Source organism: Vespula pensylvanica, chromosome 20, assembly GCF_014466175.1.
Source record: "Vespula pensylvanica isolate Volc-1 chromosome 20, ASM1446617v1, whole genome shotgun sequence".
NCBI lineage: Eukaryota > Metazoa > Arthropoda > Insecta > Hymenoptera > Vespidae > Vespula > Vespula pensylvanica.
This window is the reverse complement of record NC_057704.1, coordinates 2,076,399-2,098,986: the sequence shown is the minus strand read 5'-3', so window position 1 is coordinate 2,098,986 and position 22,588 is coordinate 2,076,399. Positions and strand designations below refer to the sequence as shown.

Sequence of the window (22,588 nt, the reverse complement as noted above, 5' to 3'; positions counted from 1 at the left end):
AAAAAAAAGAAAAAAAAAATTGAATCGGTTATCGATAAAATGATAAGAAATACAGTTTAAAACAATCTATTCTCAAAGATTTGTTAAAAATATTGATTAACTAAGGATTAATTAATCAAGCATTGTATCTGTTAATTATATATAAATATATATATATATACACATACACATATAACAATAATATTTAATTATTAATTCTACAAAACGTATTAATTAACACATACATTTTATACATGTAAACACACACACACACACACACACACACATACATTCATATATATGTTTTTTGATAAGGAATATGTATTATCTTGATGTATGTACACGAAGTTTGAATTATTTATTCGATAATAATAAAGAATAAAATTCAAAGACGTCCGCGTTCGTACGGAAGCTTTGCAGCTTCCGCAACGTAAAGAAATCAAAGTTCTCTCGGTGTTTAGTAGGTGGGGATATCGTTATAGATGGAAGCACAGCGATGGTTCAGTCTCGTTCTTAGCCTCCTCTTGGCTGGAATCGCGCGAATGAACTCGCGTCGGTATTAATCAATGTTACCGCGATAGCTTTTATTCGTAACTTCCTAAACGTTATCCAAAAATATCCGATTTTTGTTTGTGCGATAAAAATAAAAGACGAAAAAAGAGAGAAAAAGAGAGAGAGAGAAAAGGAAGAAGAAGAAGAACGAGAAAAAAAAAACAAAATTAATTTTTCATTTCGTCGAAGTGGAATAGAAAAAAGGTGAAACGAACGATCTAGGGTAGGGTATTTATTTTATGAACCCTATAAAAAAAGAAAAAAAAAAATGAAGAAAAAGGGAAAAGATAAACTAACGAGTGTTCTATAAACATTTTTACATTCGTGTATACTTAGACACACACATACACACGTAATATCGCATATAGATACATACAGATACGGAGGACATATATCGTATCTTCTTTCAGAATTAACGTCATCCACAAATAGATGGACGATCGTTTAAATATACCGTCCAACTAAGATAAGATCCAACCATAAAGATTTTTTATTAATCTGCTAATATGCCATGTGCAAAGTGTGCATGTATTTAGAGTGATAAGTACATCCTAACGAAATATCGTCGATATCTAATTTGTTTTATTATCTAACGTTACGCGTAACGATTACTTATTTTTTTAATTCTACCAATTCACGTTTCGTCGATTGCGTCAACGAGAACGATCTTTACGATTTCACAAAGGAATACGTCGAGATTGTTACAAATTTTTGTTCTTTTTTTTCTATATTTTAGAGTTGTTGCTCGAAGAAAATCTGGGTCAAGAACATTTACGATTTTACGTCTAGCTTCTCTTCTTTAACCCACCGCCCCGCCCCAACTACCTTAATATCGTACCACTACTACGTGATAAGATTTTCAATGGAAACGAAATTTTGCAAAAGCGAAATAAAAACTCGTCTCGTGTTTTTTTCCACTCGCCATTTTTGGATTTTTGTCTTATACAATCCGTACAATTTTTATGCATCGGACGATACATAATATTATACATTATATTATATATACTTATATATATATATATATAATACAATGTATAATGTATAATATATATAATATAATTATATAATATATAATATATAATATAATAATATATATATAAATATTATATGAATTATTTAATTAGACCTACGATATGTAGATCTAACCAGATAATTAAAAGTCTCTCGATTAACACAGGACTACCCACGGTGCTATTATTTCTGCTGCTGTTGAGCTTCGAAAAGCAAGTTCAAAGATATACACTTCATCTCTTTCTTTCTCTTTCTCTCCCTCTTTCTCTCTATCTTTGTTAGGAGGGTGACTGCGTGCTTTCTGTTGGGGTAGATCGATAGAACACATGCGCTCTGAGCGGTACACATTCCCTTTGGATAGGCGCGTTTAACAGCTTTTCAACTCGAGCTTTTTGTACATACACATACATACGTATATACGTATATATATATATATATATATATATATACACAAACATACATACATATATGCACACACCCATTCACTAACATTCACACACACATATATACACATACTTACAAAGATCGTTCCACATTTTTTCCTTTCAAGCGTCGTTCATCGTTGAGCCCTTCGAAGAACAACCCTTGTTAAATTTTAACTAAGCTAAAAGTTATTTCTATGAACGAATCTATGCTCGATTGACTATACCTCAATCGTCTAATATCTAAGTTCGTCCAATTGCGTGAAAGAGAAGAGAAAAAACAAGATATTCAAAAAGAGATCAAATTCTATTCTTTCTTTTTTCATATGCAATGCATTCTCTTTATTTTCCTTTTTTTTTTTTTTAAAGAAGAGAGGAAGAGAGAGATTCACGAGGATACGAGATCATGTCCTATTCTTCTTCTTTGTTCGATGCATCCTATTTTTTTAATAGACAAAGATTGTCTTATTCTTCTTCCTGGTTTAGTGCATCTTGCTTTTTTAAAAAAAGAGTATGAAAAAGAAGGAGAGAGAGAGAGAGAGAGAGAGAGAGAGAGAGAGAGAGAGATCAAGTCTTACTTGTTTTCTTCGTTTATTGCATCCTGTTTTTTTTAAAAGAAGAGAATGAAAAAAAGAGAGAGACAGAGACACAGAAAGAAAGAGAGAGAGAGAGAGACAGAGTGAAAGAGGAAGCACCGACGTTATGTAATTTCTTTCCTCCCTTCCTACTATCGATATTTCATTCGTTTAATCGTAAAAAAAAAGGATAAAGAGAGAGAGAGAGAGAGAGAGAGAAGAAGAAGAAGGAAGTAAAAACGAGACATCGAGAATAAATAGTTTCTTTCACATTCTTTTCTATTAATCGTTTAGATAATTTACGTTTCTTTTTTATTTACAATTCTTTTTTTCATTCTAGTAAAAGTTGGATAAAAGCTCTTCGATATCGCATCTTTTCTTTTTTTTTTTTTTTTTTTTTTTTTTTTTTTTTCTTGAATTCACGATATCTCCGATAAAATAAAGGAATCATCAGAAACAACAAGTACACCGTTCGATTTCGATGATCGATGACGATGATGACGATCATCTTGGAGATCGGTCTGTGTGTGTGTGTGTGTGTATATATATATATATATATATATGCATTACCTAATAACACGTCACCTATGCTGCTAACCACGTTAATACGCGCAAACAGTCGTAATTTCTATTTATAGGTTCTGAAATAATCCGATACTTTAGCAACGACCTTACTAGACGCATCAACTTGTCGTTCGGTGACTTTTTAACATAAGCTCATCGTTTCTCTCTTCGTGTTGTTGTTGTTATTGGTTGGTTTTGTTGTGATCGTTTTTGTTTCGTTTTTCCTTTCTTTTTTTTTTCTTTTTTTTTTTGTTTGTTCTGTCAGGTGGTTGCGAAGCCTTTCAATCGGATAATATGAATGTAATGTTAGTGCGGTTTTTTCACGAGATCGTATTACGAACGAAGATGTAAATTACAGAGGATTATAATTCGTTCTAAAGATAAAATAGTGAGATAATATAAATTATGTATATATATATATATATATTATATAATGATTATCATATAATATATAATTTATAAGTATTGTAAGATTTGTTTAAATGGACATTCTATGTTGGGATCTTTAAATTTTATTTCATTGTATATTAATGATTATATATAATAATATATATATATATATATTTATTAATATATAATTAAATGAAATTACACATTATTAAATTATATATGTAAAATTATATAAAATATTTATATTATTTTATGAAATTGTATATACGTATACAAATAATAAAAGATATATATATATATATATATATCTTTTATTCTTGTTTTCCAAAAATTAAAAAAAAAAAGATTATTACTTAAAATCGTTATCGTATTATTAAAAATAAAATGACATAATTTACGTATCACTGGTTTACGGTTTAAAGGTCGTAATTCTGATACAGTCTATAAGATAATCAACTATGTACAAGTACTCGCGACATAGTTTCGTCGAAAATATCGTTGCTTTATAAGCACATGTATATATACTATATATATATATATATATATATATATATATATATATATGTATGCATTAACATATATATATGTTAACGATTGAAGTTACGAATCAAACCTGAAATTGCATTCTCGTGTGATCATTTATTTAAAAGGATATGTCATCGCTTCGAGGGCTTAAAAACAGCTGTTGCCATTGATTCGATCGCAATGGCTATTACTTCTTTTTCTTTTTCTTTCTACATCGTAAAAACATTACGTTCTTCAAGGATTTAACGAATTAAAATTTGAACTATAAAATTCAAGGACGTCGTCCTAAAATTTCCATCATATATCATATATCCCATAAATTAAATTGTGTACGATATATATATATATATATATATTTTTTTTTATTCATGGAAGTGGACGAAGTAAGAAAGAAGTATGCAAATATAGAAATAAAAAAATAATTTATCGACTTACTGACATATCAAATAAAAAAAAAAAAAAAAAAAAATATTTATCATAAATCACGAATTTATATTCCGACGTATGGGGAACAATAACGTGTAAAAAATTAAAAAAGAAAAAAAGAATTTGAAACGGATTTTACACGTTTCTAATAGCGATACGTTATCCGATTACTTTTTTAACTAATTACGTAATTACGAATAGAATAATTAATTCCAACCTTTGGCGAGAAGTCACGCGAAAAATAATGATCGATGATTCTATAGAACAGTTCGTAGTGTAATGTAAAGTTAAATATTTGTTCATATATAGAAATATATCTAATATTTAACGTAGCAAAAAATTATAATAGATAATTATAGTGAGAATATTGATGTATACATAACGTTATCGATTTTAATAACGGTGTCATGTTAAAGAAAAAGAAAAAAAGAAGTAACTTTTACAAAAACAAAAACAAAAAAAAAACAAAAAAGATTGCATAGAAATCTAAAAAACTAACAGTATAAAAAACTTGCGTTAACTTTAAAACGCGAACTTTAAAAATTCAAAATATTGAAATGCATTCATTAAAAAATATGTTGTTTGATGAAGGCACGAAGGAAAAATTGATGTGTCGGGAAAAATGAAAGAAAAAATAATTAAGAAAATAAACAAAGAAGAAATAAAGGAAAAAATATATTTTCGCAAAAAGTAAAAAATAAAAAAAAATTATGCTATTTAGCATTAGTGTTTTTGCAAAGCGTGTAAAAGTAAGTGAAACGTGCGAAGAAAATAATCGTGTAGAAAAGAAAAAAAAAAGAAAAAAAACAACAGAAAAAAAGAGAAAAAAAAAAAGAAAAAAACAAGAATGAAACAAAAGAAGAAAAAAGCAACTTTTGATAAAACATAATCTAGTATGAACGCGAGTGTAAATAATTAGAGAGCATGCACGAACACTTTTATTGATCGCACGCGATAAATTTTACGGTTGATATACAATAAATCGATAACGCGATTAATAAAGGATAAAAGAAAGTTTGAAGATTGTCAATCTTGTAGAGATTAAAAAGGTTGAGTGATTCTAATCGAAAATGAAGAAAGATATCAAATTTGGAAATTATTTATCGAAGGAATAACGTCGATCGATTATTCGATACACGATCTTCCATATTATTTCATAATATTTAATTAACAAATTTCTCAATATAACGATTTTCAAAATGTTTCATTCAAAGATATTTCAAATATATTACTTAAAAAAATTTCTCTCTCTTTCTTTCTTTCTCTTTGAGAAATGTTACATTTAATTTAGATATTTTTTAATTTTGAAACAATTTTCGTATCTTGAAATATTCTCTCAACTCAATTTAAATTTTATAATTTTAATTCATACAATTTCAATTATAATAATTATTTAATTCTCTCTATCTTTTTTCTCTGCTCCCCCCCCCCCCTCTCTCTCTCTCTCTCTCTCTCTCTCTCTCTTGGAGATACTTCGTAATATTTAATTAACAAATTTTTTACTTTTCAGACGATGTCAACATTTTTTAATTCAAACAATTTCAATTATAATACTTTTAAAATGTTCTCCCTCTCTCCCTCTCTGTATTTCCATTCATATCTAATTAAAAAATTCGTAAACTTTTTACGATATTAATCCCAACAATATATCCATCAAGATTTACAAACTTTAAAAACATTACGTAGAAATTACTAAAAAAATTTATGAACATTACAAAAAGATACGTATTTCTTTGACGAATATCATTGTTTTTTTTTTTCTTCTTTTCTTTGTTTGCAGTTAAGAAAGTATTCTGTGAAAAAAATGGAGGCAGAAAAAAACGGTACTATCGAGAAAGAAAAGAACGAGAGTGGGAACGAGGTGGCAACTACGTTAAATGTTACGAACGAAGTTGCGAATATGAAGCTCGATGAAGTTACAGCTAATTCGGGAAATTCAACGCCAGGTAGTCCAGCTGCTAGTTCGCCAGCCGGTAGTTTTTTGGCGAATTTTAAGGCTTTCTCGAAATTCGGTGATCCTAAGAGCGATGGAAAGTCGATAACACTTAGCCAAAGTGATAAATGGATGAAACAGGCAAAGGTGATCGATGGAAAGAAGATCACAACAACGGACACCGGGATCTATTTCAAGAAACACAAGTACGAATTCGATCTAACCAATTACTATCAATCATTTCAACAAATAAATAATCATTAGATTTAATTAGATCGTGTTAAATAAGTCGGATAAAGAGTATCACGTATAAAACCTATATTAGCTAGTTGAATGAAAAGAAAAGTAAGAAAAAAAAAAAAAAAGATCAAACTAAATATAACATTTAATACTCGAAGAAATAACTTTCAATGGATTAAAAATGTTCTTAGGTCGATGAAACTTGCGATCGATCAGTACAAATCGTTCCTGGAGGAACTCGCTAAAAGTAAGAAGGTCGATTTCGTTGAAATGAAGAACAAGATGGCGAATTGTGGTGCACCAGGCGTTACGGTAGGAGTATCCGGGGTTAGTATCGAATAAAAATAAAAACAAAAACAATAACAATAACAATAACAATAACAATAACAATAACAATAACAATAACAATAACGATTAATTAATTAACTGATCGATTAGAAATTGATTCTATCAATGATTGATCATAGACTAAGAAGTCTTCAAGAGTGGTCACCTTTAATATTATCAATAAAAACGACTTGCAGGCTGGTAAAGCAGCATCGACTGTGGATCGTTTGACGGATGTTACTAAATACACTGGTTCTCATAAACAACGTTTCGACGAGAGTGGTAAGGGTAAGGGTATAGCAGGTCGAAAGGATTTACCCGATCAATCGGGATATGTCCAAGGTTATCAAAACAAGGACACGTATAATAAAGGTCACTAGCCCAACCTATACGATCTAAACAAGAGGCTTATTTTATCATTTCTTAATACTACACTGTCTCCCGTCCAGGCAGTACGCACTTAAACGCTTCCTTTCTGATTATCGTAGGAAACGTTTCATTTTTAAAATGCGTAACTGCGTACTTAAACGGGTCCCTCACTGGATGCTTCCTCACGGTCGTATCATATATTTTCGTTCTTCGATCGTTATGCTATCAGATTATCATTAATTGTTTAATACGATCATAGCTATAACAAGATATTAGTTTTTTTTTTTTCGATCTCGAGGATTTTATTGTTCGAGCAAAACGAAGATGTTGATTCTATAATTTCTATGTTTTCAATATAATTTTTTTTCGTTCTATTCTTTTTTTTTTTCTTTTTTTTTTTTTTGGAAAATGAGAGACAAAGAGAGATAAGGTGAGTGAGAGAAAGAGAGAGAGAGAGAGAGAATGAAAGGTCGAAGAACGAGAAAAAAGTATGACCTATCGTCAAGTTGATCGTCAAGATCCTGGATGATCTTGATATAACGATCTCGAGAAATACGTGCATAAATATATACATAAATAGTTATATACCACTACTTGCTAGTAATAATGGTGGTAGTAGTATAACACTTTCTGTAAAATCTGTCAAATCTATGGGGTGATTTAAATTGACTTGAGTACCTAATTAAGGAACGACACGTTCAATATATATTCTCGATATGAGAGACTTTTGTAATGCTGGATCGATACGATTGTCTTTTGAAGTAAGTAAATAAATAAGTAAGTACGTAAGAAAGTAAGATAAGTAAATAAGTATGTAAGTAATTAAGTACTTAAATGCTTATACAATGCGATGATGTTCCAGGTGAAGATAATCAATAACAATACCCAATATATATGCACTTTGATAACGAAAATAATGTCGACCACGTTAATCGATTTTGTTTAACGATATTTTATATATATATTTTTTTCTTTTTTTTTTTTTACCGAGGGTAAGCGAAGGAGGGCGGGTTTCAGTGCTGTATGAGCGGCAAAAATAAATAAAAAAATTAATACGCTCGAAATATACTATTCGAGCACTATATATTCTCGATCTTTGATTCGCTGATAACAGTATTTTTCCTTGTGCAAAAATATTGAAAGAGAGAAAAGAAAAAAAATATGCGTATACACAAAAATCATAATATTCAAAAATTTCTCAATTATACTGCTTTGGAAATGTACGGGGCTGAGAGAACAAACAAAAAAATAAACAAGAAAAACAACAAAAAAAAAAAAAAAAGAAATGAAAAAAAAGAAATAAAAGAACGATAAACAAAAAATAAAATACGAAACGAACCACAAGAACAAAAAAGTCGATGCTGTCGTCGCAACAATATAAAAATTTGTGATATCGATTTTCTTTTCTTTTTTCTTTTTTTATCATTTTTTAAGAAGAATCTCGTCGAATTGTCGCGAGCGCACGAATATTAAGAAAAAAGAGTGGACAAAAGAAAGAAAAAGAAAAAGAAAATGGAAAAGAATGAAATAACTCCGTAACTTTGCGCATACAAATTATCGAAAAGTGTATTTGAAGTGTACTTAAAAAAAAAAAAAAAAAAAAAAGAAAGAGTAATTTTACTTGTCGACATAATTGCCTCAAACGCAAGACCAAACGCATATTTAGATAAGAAGTTACGTTCGATTGTAAAAAGTATGTTATTCGTAGTATGCTTATATATTTGAATGTCATTATACATGTAAGAATTTATATATATATATATATATATAATTTTCGTTCGTACACCGTGCGTAACGTAAATACAATAACGAATTTATTTTGTACATTAACAAATACCGATACATTTGAAACATATTATTCTTCGATATAATATTTCTACTTCTATTTTTTATTTCGAAAAAAAAAAAAAGAAATAGAAAAGAAAAAAAAAAGAAGAAAAAAGAAAAGAAAAAAACAAAAACATGGTCGAAGGTTCTAAATTTTAGTTACTTTTTTTTCTTGTTTTTGCTTCTATCACATTTTTTCCCTCCCTTAACGTAATTTTAATGGATTATTTTTCGTTTTTACGATCGATTGCATTTATTATTATATATACGATCGTTCGCGCACGCTTAATATATAAGGACACTTTCTAAAATAATATATTATGTATCCACATTGTCAACAATGAGATATAACGATATATATGCAATTAATCGATTTCCTATTTGGAAAATAAGAAGAAAAACGAAAGAAAAAAGAGAAAAAGTAAAAAAAAAAGAAGGAAAAAAAATGAAAAGGAAGAAAGAAAAAAAAAGATGAAAAATGAAAAATGTTCGTTTATTTGTCACCTTCTTTCTTTACGGTAAGGTCAATAACATCTCTTATGTTTCTCTTTATCATTCTTTTCTTCGATGCTTTTAAGCGACATTTTGAATAATAATAATAATATTAATATTAATAATATAATAATAATAATAATAATAATAATAATAATAATAATAATATAATAATAATAGTTCATCGTGTGTGATTCGTCTATATCCTTAAATACCATATAAAATAAATTTTTACGTATCTACGGTTAATTTTGTTAAAACACTCTTTTTCTACAAAAACGCGCATATATATATATATATATATATATATATATATATATATATATATGTGTGTGTGTGTCCGATATTATGCGAATTCGATGTTTACGATTACATATGCAAAAAAGTATATGTATGTATTATGTATTGCACGCGTACGGTCATCTTGTTCGATTTTATACTTTTGTTATAAAGTTAATAGTTTCTTTTATATTTTTTTATTGCATATTATTTTATTGCATATATTGTAAAGGATATACACACACACAGGTATATATATATATATATATATATATATATACCTATTGTATATATGTTGTATATAAAAATTCGTATAATAATAAAGGCTATAAAAATATTTATTAAACAAGCACTAGAATATAACAAATAGGTAACATAAGAAAAAAAAAAAAAAAAAAAAAAGAAAAATAACCGTACACGCGCCGGGCAAGATAAGTGCATTCATAAATTACATTTTATATGAGTCATATTATATCTATAAATAATATTCTATATATACGTGCATGCGTGTGCGTGTGCGTGCTTTTTATTTCTTTTTTCATCCTTTCAATTAAAGCTTTACTTTATATAACTTTCTTTTATATAAATATTATATTCACGTTCGAATGATTCATACGAATTTTCTTTTGTGCGATCGTCGTTCGATTCTTTTTCTCTCTTTTTCTTTTTTTATTATTACGAAAAATTAACGAAAATACTGAAAGAAATTATTAAATAATTTTTTATTATTACTACAACGGATACTCTTACGTAAGCCAATTTTTAATTGCATATACATATATAATACAGATATATATATATATATATTTTTTTCTTTTCTTCTTTGTATTAGAATCAAGTTTGTGCACAGTAATTAAATCTCTTACATAAAAAGAATCCGTTTGTTTCGACAGTTTTGTGCGTTTCTCTGTTGTATATATATATATATATATATAAAAGAAACACCTAATACGTTTTTTCATTAAATAATTCTCCATTTAATCAAACTTATATATATATATACCGTAATACCTAATTAATATATAATAATTGCTAAATAGAGTACGAGCATTGGAACTTGCTCATACTTGGCAGTACTTACGTTCACGATTAATCAATTTAAATATTACGCATAAATATAATATCCCGAATCGGTATACGACAATAATAAAACAAAATTAAAGAGCAAGTGGTGTGGCATGTAAATCGTGTTTGCATTAAAACGATCGGTTGCGATCAAATCAAAATGGAGAATAGTGACGAATGATATAATCATTAAATAAGTTAATAAATCACTCTCTTTCTCTTTTTCCTTTTCTCTCTCTCTCTCTCTCTGTCTCTCTCCTTTTTTTTTGTTTTTCTTTTTTTTCTAATAATAATAATAATATTAATAATAATAATAATAATAATAATAATAATAATGATAGCAATAATAATAATATTATTAATAATAATAAAAATCATCGTCATTAAGCCTTAAATTCGAGACGATCGGAAATTATCGATAACGGGGGTTGTTAAAAAGAAATAAAAAAAATGTTCTCTCTCTCTATCTTTCTCTCTTTTTTCTCTTTGTAGATCGAGTGTCGATATCTCAATAATATTTATAATTCCGTAAGAGTGTCGACGGAAGCACGTAGACGCGATCGATTATTACAATCGTTTGATTCTTTATTCGCATTAGCCTCGTCGATTCGTGAGACTATTTCATCCCTTAGAACGATTAAAACTCGACGGTCCTGACGATTTTGTGCCGGTGCTATTTGTAATGCTTCCTGTACGTCCGACATAGCTTCCTCGAGCAAACCAACGTCAACTCGAGCTTTTGCACGCGCGTAAAACGCTTCGTAAGACGTTGGTCGGACTTTCAATGCTTCTTCGGCAAGCTCAATGGCTTCTGCACCTTCCTACGATAAAATGAATAATCGTGTATTAATTGTCACGTACTTGTAACATTCAAAAAAAAAAAAAAAAAAAAGCAAAAGATCAATAAGGAGTCGCTATTCTTCAAAGGTGATTAATTTTTTGTTTTTTCTTTTTTTCTTAAGTCTATATGCATTTACTATAATTTTAACTCGTTGACGCCGGCGCTGTAATTTGTATTGTCTTTTTAATTTTTTTTTTTTTATTTTTTTCTTAACTGCTACAAGCGTTAACGTTAATCAGACTTTTCTACGTTTAAATGTCTCTTTTCGTTAGCTATTGGAAAAATTACTTTTCTAAGATACTGATTAAAAAGTAGAAGAACGATTCTTTTACTAGCAGTAAAACAGATAATTAATATTAAATTGGAAATATTATTTTTAACCGCTTGGAATACTAATTAAAAAGTTACAAATCTGGTAAAGTGACAAAAGAAAAATGATATTTTATCTATTTTTAATAATTACTTTTAAACATTTATGATACTAATCAAAAAGTCGATGGTATTAGATGAACTATCATCAAAATGAATATTTGATATTATATCGCGACATAATTATTAACAAATAAATCACGATAGAAAGAAGACTTTGAGAAATCGTAAGAACGTTGTTTACAAACATCATTGAACGTATATAGAGAGAAAAAAAAAATAATAATAAAATGTGTTAATTAGAAACAATTACAAAATTAACATTAAAAAAAAAAAGAAAATGAAGAAAAAGAAGGAAAATTAAAAAAAAAGAAAAAGAAAAAAAAAAGGATTACAAAAATTAAAAAGAAAAACAAAAGAAAAGAAAAGAATAAAACGCATCAATCTAAAAGAATTAACATAAATAATAAAAAGATAAAATCAAAAGTATTACGTTCATCTTGCGCTTGCACCGGCTAAGATTCAGGAAGAAGTTCAATCGCAATTGAGCAAAACTCTGAAGTTGCAATATCATGTGACCCTGTTCCTGTCCCTGACAATCCTCCTCAGGCGAGATAGGAAATTTTTTAAGAGCGTATGCGTATCGATGAGAGGCCTCCTTTAAACGACTCTTTCGATAAAGTACATTTCCATCCTCCAGAAGTTTGTTCAACAATATAAGCAAGACATCGGGTTTTCCAGCGGCCATTGCCCAAGTAGCTGGTCCGAGTTTGGCACCTCGTCGTAAGAAACATTGTACAACCGGTATATTGCGACATCCGATTGCTCTGTCCAATGGTCGCATGCCGTGCAAGTCAACGTGTTCGACAGCAGCTCCTTTCTCAAGTAACAATTGCACGAGCTTTGGATTACCCTAAATATCGAAAGAAAATATTGGAAGGAATAAAAATATTTTCATACGTCTTTCCTCTGGTTATACCTGGTTATCGAATTTTATTATAGAAAGAGAAAAAGAAATACCTGAAACGCGGCTAAATCCAAAGGTGTTCTACCGGTGTTGTCGCTCGTGTTAACGTCAGAGTTATGATCGAGAAGATTTTGTACGCTGGTTAATCTTCCTCTAACGCATGCCCAACAAAGAGCGGTAAGGCCTTCCTTGTCTTTGGCCTCGATTACGGATCCTTTATCGAGAAACATTTCGATGAGATTGGTATGACCTTCCGAGGCAGCTAACATCAACGCCGTACGACCAGAAGGGTCGCGTTGGTCCAATAACGTTAACGCGTCATCGAGGACAGTGTCGGTACTGCTTGAGAGAGTTCCTTGTAAGAGTCTTTCAGCGGTACCCCAATGACCTTCTCTCGCGGCCAGCATCAACGGCGAGAGACCTTTAGCGTTAACAGCCAACGGGCTAGCACCACGAGCCAAAAGTGCGGAAACTGTTGTAGTCGAGCCATTCGCTGCGGCAACCGTCAAAGCGGTTTCACCGATCAACGTGTCCGGTAAATCGACTATAACCTCGGCCATGTCCAACAAATACTCGACGATCGACTCGTGACCTTGAGCAGCAGCTGCGACGACCGCTTGCTGAGCAGCCTCTTCCCTTCTTATCTCCGACGACACGTTTTCGGAGATTTTTAAACCGCTCGGTACGAGCCAATCGCACGCCAAGAGATAACCAACTACGGACAATTTACCGTGTCGCGCTGCGTGTACCAATGGACATTGTCCTGCCATGTCGACGTGACCAAGGGAAGCTCCAGCTGCGGCTAATCTAAGAATTTTTAATAAATATTAGTTAATTAATTATGTCAATATTTTTAACGAATTTTTTTTTTCTCTTCCTCTCTTTAAGAATTTAATTCGACATAAGAGAATTGGAATCGATCGATATTTACGTATACCTTCTAACAACGTCACAATGACCTCGTGCTGCCGCGAGAGACAATGCCGTGCAACCTTGGCTATTAGTTAATTCAACGTCCGCACCAAATTCGAGAAGAAGCGAGACCATCTCTACTGAACCTTCGTGAGCGTACATACAAAGAACCGGTGCGTTGCCCAAGTATTCGGTTACGTGATTCGGTGATGCTCCTGCCAGCAGAAGCAATCTTGATACTTTTACATTCGGACTATAAATATTACGTAATGTGCACAGTGCCGAGGAAACGCATTCCGTGGATGAGGCTAGCCAGATTGCCTAAGGAAGATTAAATAATCACGATTAGTTCGTTCGTTTTTCTTTTTCTGTATTATTAATTAGAAATTTTGGATGTATAATTCAACAATCTTTTCTATTTCGTTTCGTTTTGTATATCTTTTATATATAATAATAATTTCATTATATATAATTTTTTTGTCTTGTTTTTTTTTTTTTTTCTTTTTTTTACGAATATAATTACTTGTAAATCGCGTGATGGCCAACAAGGGGCAACACCTCTGTAAACGTGTGCCTTCAAAACGTGATGGCCAAGCTCCAAAGCTTTTTCACCGTCCAATGGTGCCTGTAGACGCGATAATCTAAACGCAATAGCTGCATGGCCGAGTCTCAGGTCGCAGAGAAACTTAGTAGATTCACCTTCGTCTCTTCTCATTAACCATTCCCTGAACGACGGGTGAAAGAACATATATGTGTCGTCTAGTCGTTTCACGAGAAACCCAGAGAGCATCTAAACAACGAGATACAATTATATCATTAGTATATCTTTTTTTTTTTTTTTAAACAAATCGCATTAACTCGTCTTGTAAACGACCTTACATTCTTTTTTACGTACCATAATATTCATCATCAGTTATGCGTGCAAGATATATATATATATATATATATGTTTTATTTTTTTGATATATATATACCAATCGACAAGTATTAAAATTACATTTTTTTTTTTTCTTAACTAATATATTTAATTCACCTTGAATCTCTGCATGAAGTCCTCCCAGGAAACGAAGTGATTCGTAGTTAACGAATTTATCGAATAATAAATTTCTAGTAGAGTTAGGGGATACAATGCAGCCAGACATACGCCCAAAAGAGGTTGGACCTTGTCGAAGGAGGTCCCCGTTGGAAATCTCAGGTTGAAATGTAATTGGAAGATTTGTGCGAGGGAAACTGGTAGAACCTAAGAAAAAAAAAAAAAAAAGAAAAAAGAAAAGATCATTAATTTTGACCTTGAAGAAATTGAATCGACGTTATTGAACCGACATTGTTAAATATCTTTACGAATATTTAAGATAATTTCAAATAGAAATACAAAATCATTTTCTTTTCTTACTTTGTAACTCGCTGATTTAGCAACGAGATGTCCACTTTCGATGAGATCCAAGGTTAATTTGGCGAAGAGAAAACTTCCTCTGGCGAGTGTTAATAAATGCGAGGCAAATCTCGTTTGATTGGCGCTACATGATGATTCCGTTTTTCCATTAACGGATGCGGTTACGTTAGTCTGTATCGCAGGACTTTGAGCGAGTCTATAACCAATGTAATCGGACAAATCCTTCGTGACGTTGTTGCCAGCAACATCGTTTGAAGTTTTGTCCAATGATATCCTGGTATAAGGGAGTTGTTTCGCGCATTCCAATAATTGTGTTCTAACCGTACAAATGACCTTAAGCCAGCTTGGAAAATTAGGTGCGTGCCTTGTTAAGAAGGACGCTATTGTGTCACCTCTGTCCGGTCTGTGATATTCTGCTTCGCAAACGGCATCGATGAGAATTACCTATTGAAATTAAAAATTTGACCAATTTTTTTTTTATCGAATAAAAATCGGAGAGAAAAAAAAAAGAGAAGAATACAATTATTTTCATAATAGAATTAATAATGAAAACGTATGTTAATAATTACGTAACGCTGTTATTACAAATCTACTAATTGTTTTTATTTATTCCAAAAAAAAAAAAAAAAAAAAAAAAAAAAAGAGAAGAAAGAAGAAATTCTAAAGGAAGGATGAATATCAAACGATGATATTAAATATAGAAAAACTTATCAATTCATTTGTGATTAGTTAATATTCCTTATGTTTAATTTTGATATTAAAAAAAAAAAAACGTTTTCTTAATGTACATTGAAATTTCTTGTTTTTATCAAACTTGATTGTCACGGTAATTAAATACACAAAAAAAAAAAAAAAGAAATCTGAGCAAGCCGATTTGATCAGTTTATATTTAATTTGATACTATAATAGATAGATGGCTCTTACTTTCCTTGAAAAAAAAAAAAAAAAAATTAATTTAGTATTAATTGAATTTAATACTAACCTAAACATTTATCAATACATCATCAATGTATTTATACTTGAATTTAATATTGATTAAATCTATGAATTAATTGTATCTAAGTAATAATTACATGTCAATGAAATACGAATCAATTGATTTACCATCGTAGATTCAGGCAATCTGTTAGCTTTTCTTAATGTTAAGAGCGGCTCGATGATGCCTCTTGAAAGAGCAAGATCCGGATCTACGGTGCACTCTCTTTGCGACAGGGAGCCTTGTAGATGTTGTTCGGATAATAAATATTCCCTGTAAGCGATCAGCTGAGGTGCCTGACATAATTGTGCGGCTAACGAATGAATCAAATCTGGTACAAGACAGGTGCTGTTGTTATCGGCTTGACAAAAATGATAAGCCACGACGTGGGACGCTAATTCTCGAACCTACAAAACAGAAAACGAACAAACAAAAAACAAAAAAAAAAAAAAAGAATTAATTCATGATTTATCTAACAATATTGTTATTAACGTACGGTCATGATGTTAATGTTGGAAAGAACGTATTACCTTTTCATTGGTGCGCCTAACATTCGATTGAAGAGTACTCGAGGCATTTGATTTTTCTCTATCGTTCTCGATCTCCTCGGTTATTTCCGGCGGAACCGGTTGCACGCGTCGCCTTCCAAAACAACTATGTTCCACCAACTGCAATACCAATGCCGTTTTACCTGTACCAGGTGATCCGGATATTAATATACCAGGACTCGAACTGTTTATCACGGATAATATTTCGTGAAGTAGCCAGATACGTCCTGTGAATAAGGGCTCGGTTTCGAGAAGAGGAACTTCGAAGAATAATGGCTTAAGTGTCAGTTGTGACGTGGCGTGATGCTGTACGAAGCGTACTGAAAAGATCGTATCGAATTAAGATATTTAATACCGTTTTATTTTAATTATATATACAGTTAGGAGTCCAATGTTTCGAAACGATCGATTATCATAGAAAATTATCATATAAATTATAGGGATTGAAATCGATAAGATTTTAATAAGCATCTATTAATTGATTTTTTACTATTGTTTGATTTTCCTGGGATGATCTTGAAAAATTTGATCAACTTTGAAAGAAATATATTTGATGAAAACTCTGACTCTTTTATCACATGGTCTTGTAAAGGAATTCGAAAATTTTGGTTCCCCAAAAAACACTATTAACTTTTATACTTTGCACAAATCATCGATAAAATATTTAATTTCAAAGTTGATAGATCGTTTAGAAAGATCGATCATGCAATCTTCACGCGGTATATGATACTAATTTCCAATTTTATACATCAAAAATATCAAGAAATGTTTAATGAGAATATATTTTGTTATGTCGTTTCGGATAACGCTGTCTTCATTTCAATTACAAAAGTACGTAAATTAAGAGAATAAAAGATAAAAAGAAAATATAATAATAAAAAAATAAATAAATAAATAAATAAAATAAAATAAAATAAAATAAAATAAAAGAAAGATTTGCATAAAAGATTTTAATTTCGTTTAACAAATCTTTCTTTCTTTTTCTTGAAATGCAATTGCTGACGTTTTACTTTTTTATTTATTTTTTTTTTTTAGAGAAACTAATCGATCGCTTAAAAAACATTTTCCTTAGAGAATTAATCGATCGATCGAATTATAAATAATATTATTAATTGATTTACGTTTGGGGTCGATGCTTCCCTTGACGTTACCAGCCCTGGCCGATCTTCTAACGCAGGTTCGTCGGTTCTTAAATTGATTTACTTCCTCATTGGGTTGATTCGATTGCGAGGCATTAACGGAATGTCTTCTTGGTGTTAACGGGCTCGAACTACCGTTCGAAAGACCGGAAACGGAAACTGACATCGACATCGACATCGACGTAGAAGCTGATGCCGAGGTTGAGATTGATACCAAACTACCGGCACTGTCGCAATCTCTCGACTTTATTTTTCCTTTTATCTTGCTCTTCGGTTTATTCGTTGAACGTAAAGCAGCAGCGGCTTCGGTTTCGCTCGATGTACCTGTTAACGTTGATACTGGACTGGTATTGGTCGATGCGAGAGTTTGCGTCTCGAAGCTCGTTAAACTGCTGAACGATGCTGCCGAACTATCGTGACCTTGCATGGGTGCTCTAACAACGAAATTTCCAAATTTGTTAATTTCTAAACAAACAATTTTGCTACGAATATTTTTCTAAATTTATTCGTATGATGCGATTCGATATATACGACGATGATGATGATGTATGTGTTTTAGACGAATGATATTTACCTTTGAATACCAGTATTAACGGGAACACGATTGGACGCACTCGTAAAATAGTTCGTAGTATCAACCGGTGAATTTTCTCGTCCATGGTTACCACCGAGCAATAGACCCAACCTCATGTAAAGATCCGATTGCGAGGACTTTCGTGTTTTCGAGGACAACGGTTTCACGCAACCACCTTCGTCGTCTAAAATACGACGATAAGATCAAATAGTATTCGTATCAGATCGATAAAGAAATAAAGAAAATTTGTATGATTTATTCGACAATCCAAATATGTGTTTAACGAACGTCATGTAATATACATAAATTATTATAAAAACCGTTTGATACGACGGTTTCATGCGTTCTCTCTAATACGTTCTTTAAGAGATCTAAGAATCTTATTTTATACAGTTCACGAAATATAAACAGAACGATCGGTGTCGTTTCTTCTTCTTCTTCTTCTTCTTCTTCTTTTTCTTCTTCTCTTTTATTAATTATCGTGCGTATCTTGCGTCTGGGAACGAGATGAGGGAGAGGTGGGGATAAAGGGGTGTGTGTGTGAAGGGAATAGGAGAGGGGAGAGTAGGAAAATAAAAATAAAAAAATAAAAAAAAATAACAAATAAAAAAAGAATTAAAAAAAAAAAGAAAGAGGACAATCAACTCCATGCTGTGAGTAAGTAATCATGCTACAATGATATTTCTTGATCGATCTCGAACGTGAACGATATATTGCGTTCAAGGATTTCATTAATCGGTGAACTTTTGGAGCAACCTTTTAGCAACGTCACAGAAAACACACGCGTACATATATAGAAAGAGAAAAAGAGATAGATAGATAGATAGATAGATAGATAGATAGATAGATAGATAGATAAAAAGCGCACACTCTTGAAAATGTAATTCCTGCCTGCAAGTTTATTGGAAGAATCGATTAGCTGATTAAGTCCATCGTTTGCCGTTCCTTGACTGTTGCTCCATAAAGATTTGATTTTTCCCAGAACCAGACCTGGCCATCTTGATTTTCCTTCCCAAGATGATGCCATCCATGCTGCACGTTCGTATTTTGTGTGTAATGATAAGTGAATATTTTCGTTTCTTTTCTTTTTTTGTCGAGCCTAATCGCGAACCTCTACTCGCTTTATTTTATTATTACTATTACTATTATTATACTTATTATCGCTGTCGTTGTTATTATTATTTTTAATTCTCTTTATTTTACACGTATTTTTTTTTGTTTCTTTTTCCTTTTTCCTACTTTTTTGTATCTTTTTTTTTTTTTTTTGTTTAGGGATGGACTCAAAATAGATAAATAATTTGTTTTGAAAAGAGATCTCGTTCGAAAAAATGTTTTTCTAAACTTCCTCTCTTTTTCTTTTTTCTTTTGTTTTTTTTTTTAATCGGAATTAATATTAAGATATTAAAATTGTTAATATACCTGACAATGCAGAAGGATTATCAGCCGTGGGTGGTTCAGGTGAGGAGGTTCCACGTCTGGACGATCTTTGCGGTCCAAAGGAACTTCTCAATACTTTAGGATTCAGAAAGAATCTTCTTCGTTGATTGGGCGGCGTAGGACAACCTGAGAAATTTGTAAAAATGTTTATAGAATATAAAAAAAAATTGTTTAATAATTTTCATTCGAATATAACGATTTATTTTACGAGGATTGAGAGAGAAAGATCTAATGTTGATTATTGAAAAAATATAATGTCTTTCATGTTATCAATGTTATCATTATTAATTAACAAAAAAGTTCTTTAAAAAATAATATTCGATTATTCACAATCGAGAATAAAACATTCAAGTAGAATAAATACGATCAATTGAATAGATAACTACGTCAAATGTAATTTTTTTCTTTTTTATTATTTATTTATTTATTTATTTATTTTTTTGGAATTAAATTTGTACGTACTCTGAGTCATCATTTGAGGTTTTTGTCGAGTATGAGAGTTCAACGGCGAGTTCATTTTACTTTTCGATCCTTTAGCATGCTCCCCGGTTGAAACGTTGTCAGCCAGGTTGTCTCGTTGCTGAGAAATAAAATAAAGGAATACATTAAGTATAGCAGTAACATTTGTTTTCATTTAGAAATTCGCGTGACCAACAAGCAATGGAGAATGTTCGTTGAGGAGAAGAGATAAATCGTTCATACGATAAACGAGGATAATTAACGATATTTCATTGTCAATCTAACACGAAACACGTATCGTACAGATTGTTCTCTTGATATATATATATATCGTTTTACCATAAATACATATAACGTAAGTAACAGTTTCGTCGTAACAGTTATACTAAACATTTTATAAAATAAAATAACAATAAATATTTTTATAAAATGGATCGTGATATCAATTGAAAGAATTTTCGAAAATTTGTTCAGATAGAAAATGGTTGATAGAGAAAAACTGCTATTTTTACGATTAATACTTTTTAAATACATTCAATCAATATTTTTAACAAATCATTGATATTCGTCATAAAATCTCTGTACGTAAAATATTAATTTATATATTGTAATTAATTTATATATTGTAAAATAAATAAATTAATTTATATATTGTAAAATAAATAAATTAATTTATATATTGTAATTATTAATATTTTTATTATTATAAATACCGATTAAAAGTATTCATATACATTGATCATTTATTTCACGAAGTACTTATTCATTAATTGATAAAAATACTGAAAAGAAAAAATATAATAAAAAATAAATAGAAGCGAATGAGGAATAGTTGAAGGTGATACACGGACGTCCGCATACGTGCGTCATCGTCTTTTATTTACATCTTCGTTCTTTTAATCGAAAAGAAAAATTCTATACCTTTTCTTAACTCTTTACGATCGTAGACTACTAAATAGATTCTAGTCGATTAGTAAACAGTACGACAGATGTGTACTAATTTGTAAAAGAAAATGTCAAGTACTATAATAAATAAAAAAGAAAAGAAAAGGATACAAAAAAAAAAGAAAACAAAACAAAATTCCAGATGTGCAAGTAAAATAACATAAACGATGTTAGTAAAATTACTATCCCCCTTTAGGAATATCTAAAAATATCTAAGGATATCTAATTAACATTTCATAATGTGTGTATATATATATATATATATAAATATATATAAATAAATACATGTATATATAAAAAGGTGTATATATATATATATATACAGAATATATACAAATAAACATATATATATATATATATAAAGGTAAAATTTCATAAGTTAAGTATTAAAATTTTATAATAAACTCACGTGGATTGTTCTAGACGTTAGATTGGCCCGCGTCGTGAGTTTACTCCGTGGCCTTGGACTGCCGCAAAGTGAGTTAATCGTCGATGAATCATCGATCCAAGCACCATCGATAGGTAAAAGGGTTGACATAGGTTCGATGGTAGAACCGACGACGAACTCCTCACCGAAGGTTCTACCATCGATCAAACCTTCTTCGTCTTCCTCATCGTCGCCATTGAGATCCGCTCGTTGATGTTCTGCCCTCATACACAGTGGACAAGCCTCGCTACGGAAAAGGCAAGAGTAACATCTCTCGTGCCCGCAGGAATCGATCAGTCGTCGTTTTTTCCCTTTGTCGAAGGGCATCTCGCAGGAAGGACATGTCGAACCACCAAGCATTCCCGTCGATTCGACCAAAGCACGAATCTGCGCCAGATCTGTGAAAAATAACAAAGTTATTTTATTTTGTTTTGCTTCGTTCTGTTTTGTTTTATTTTTTTTTCATCAGCGAAATCTTCATGGATTTGTTTTCTCCTCTTCTCACTCCTGTTTTACCCCATATAAAATAAAAACATATCTGAATGCGTATTAATTTAATTTGAACAACTCAAATTTAATTTTAAACCCAAAATAATCTTTAATATTAAGATCTGTCGGGATTATG

At 30.8% G+C, this 22,588-nt stretch overlaps 2 protein-coding genes across 6 annotated transcripts in view; one reads left to right on the top strand and one right to left on the bottom strand.

Annotated features, from left to right (window-relative positions):
* The first annotated feature begins 472 nt into the window (after positions 1-472).
* LOC122635911 (tubulin polymerization-promoting protein homolog) lies at positions 473-7,347 on the top strand. 3 transcript variants are annotated; one of them, XM_043826630.1, is made up of 4 exons: positions 473-735; positions 6,225-6,583; positions 6,809-6,944; positions 7,085-7,347. In XM_043826630.1, the coding sequence occupies exons 2-4, from the start codon at positions 6,249-6,251 to the stop codon at positions 7,322-7,324; spliced, it is 711 nt and encodes a 236-aa protein (XP_043682565.1). In that variant the 5' UTR covers positions 473-735; positions 6,225-6,248; the 3' UTR covers positions 7,325-7,347. The 3 variants fall into 3 exon arrangements, with proteins under 3 accessions (XP_043682565.1, XP_043682564.1, XP_043682566.1); XM_043826629.1 differs by having other exon boundaries at positions 473-754; XM_043826631.1 differs by having other exon boundaries at positions 475-754; positions 7,142-7,347.
* A 3,916-nt stretch (positions 7,348-11,263) lies between these two features.
* LOC122635899 (protein TANC2) overlaps positions 11,264-22,588 on the bottom strand; it is a 37,539-nt gene continuing 26,214 nt past the window's right edge. For 2 of the 3 annotated variants that reach the window (XM_043826597.1, XM_043826598.1), the window contains exons 2-16: positions 21,946-22,361; positions 20,595-20,712; positions 20,115-20,258; positions 19,587-19,727; positions 18,696-18,879; positions 18,104-18,555; positions 16,965-17,302; positions 16,563-16,841; positions 15,459-15,902; positions 15,099-15,305; positions 14,589-14,855; positions 14,091-14,386; positions 13,207-13,960; positions 12,680-13,099; positions 11,264-11,797 (exon numbers count right to left, since the gene is read on the bottom strand). In XM_043826597.1, coding sequence (XP_043682532.1) covers positions 11,495-11,797; positions 12,680-13,099; positions 13,207-13,960; positions 14,091-14,386; positions 14,589-14,855; positions 15,099-15,305; positions 15,459-15,902; positions 16,563-16,841; positions 16,965-17,302; positions 18,104-18,555; positions 18,696-18,879; positions 19,587-19,727; positions 20,115-20,258; positions 20,595-20,712; positions 21,946-22,361 — 4,763 coding nt within the window. In that variant the 3' untranslated portion in view covers positions 11,264-11,494. The remainder of the gene's footprint in view (positions 11,798-12,679; positions 13,100-13,206; positions 13,961-14,090; positions 14,387-14,588; positions 14,856-15,098; positions 15,306-15,458; positions 15,903-16,562; positions 16,842-16,964; positions 17,303-18,103; positions 18,556-18,695; positions 18,880-19,586; positions 19,728-20,114; positions 20,259-20,594; positions 20,713-21,945; positions 22,362-22,588) is intronic. The other variant, XM_043826599.1, reaches the window with a different exon arrangement.

Bases quoted from the DNA above. Each gene is read 5' to 3' on its own strand.
- LOC122635911 (XM_043826630.1), top strand. From the start codon at position 6,249: ATGGAGGCAGAAAAAAACGGTACTATCGAGAAAGAAAAGAACGAGAGT. The intron at 6,584-6,808 runs GTACGAATTCGA...AAATGTTCTTAG, and splicing joins ATCTATTTCAAGAAACACAA to GTCGATGAAACTTGCGATCG. The intron at 6,945-7,084 runs GTTAGTATCGAA...GATTGATCATAG, and splicing joins TTACGGTAGGAGTATCCGGG to ACTAAGAAGTCTTCAAGAGT.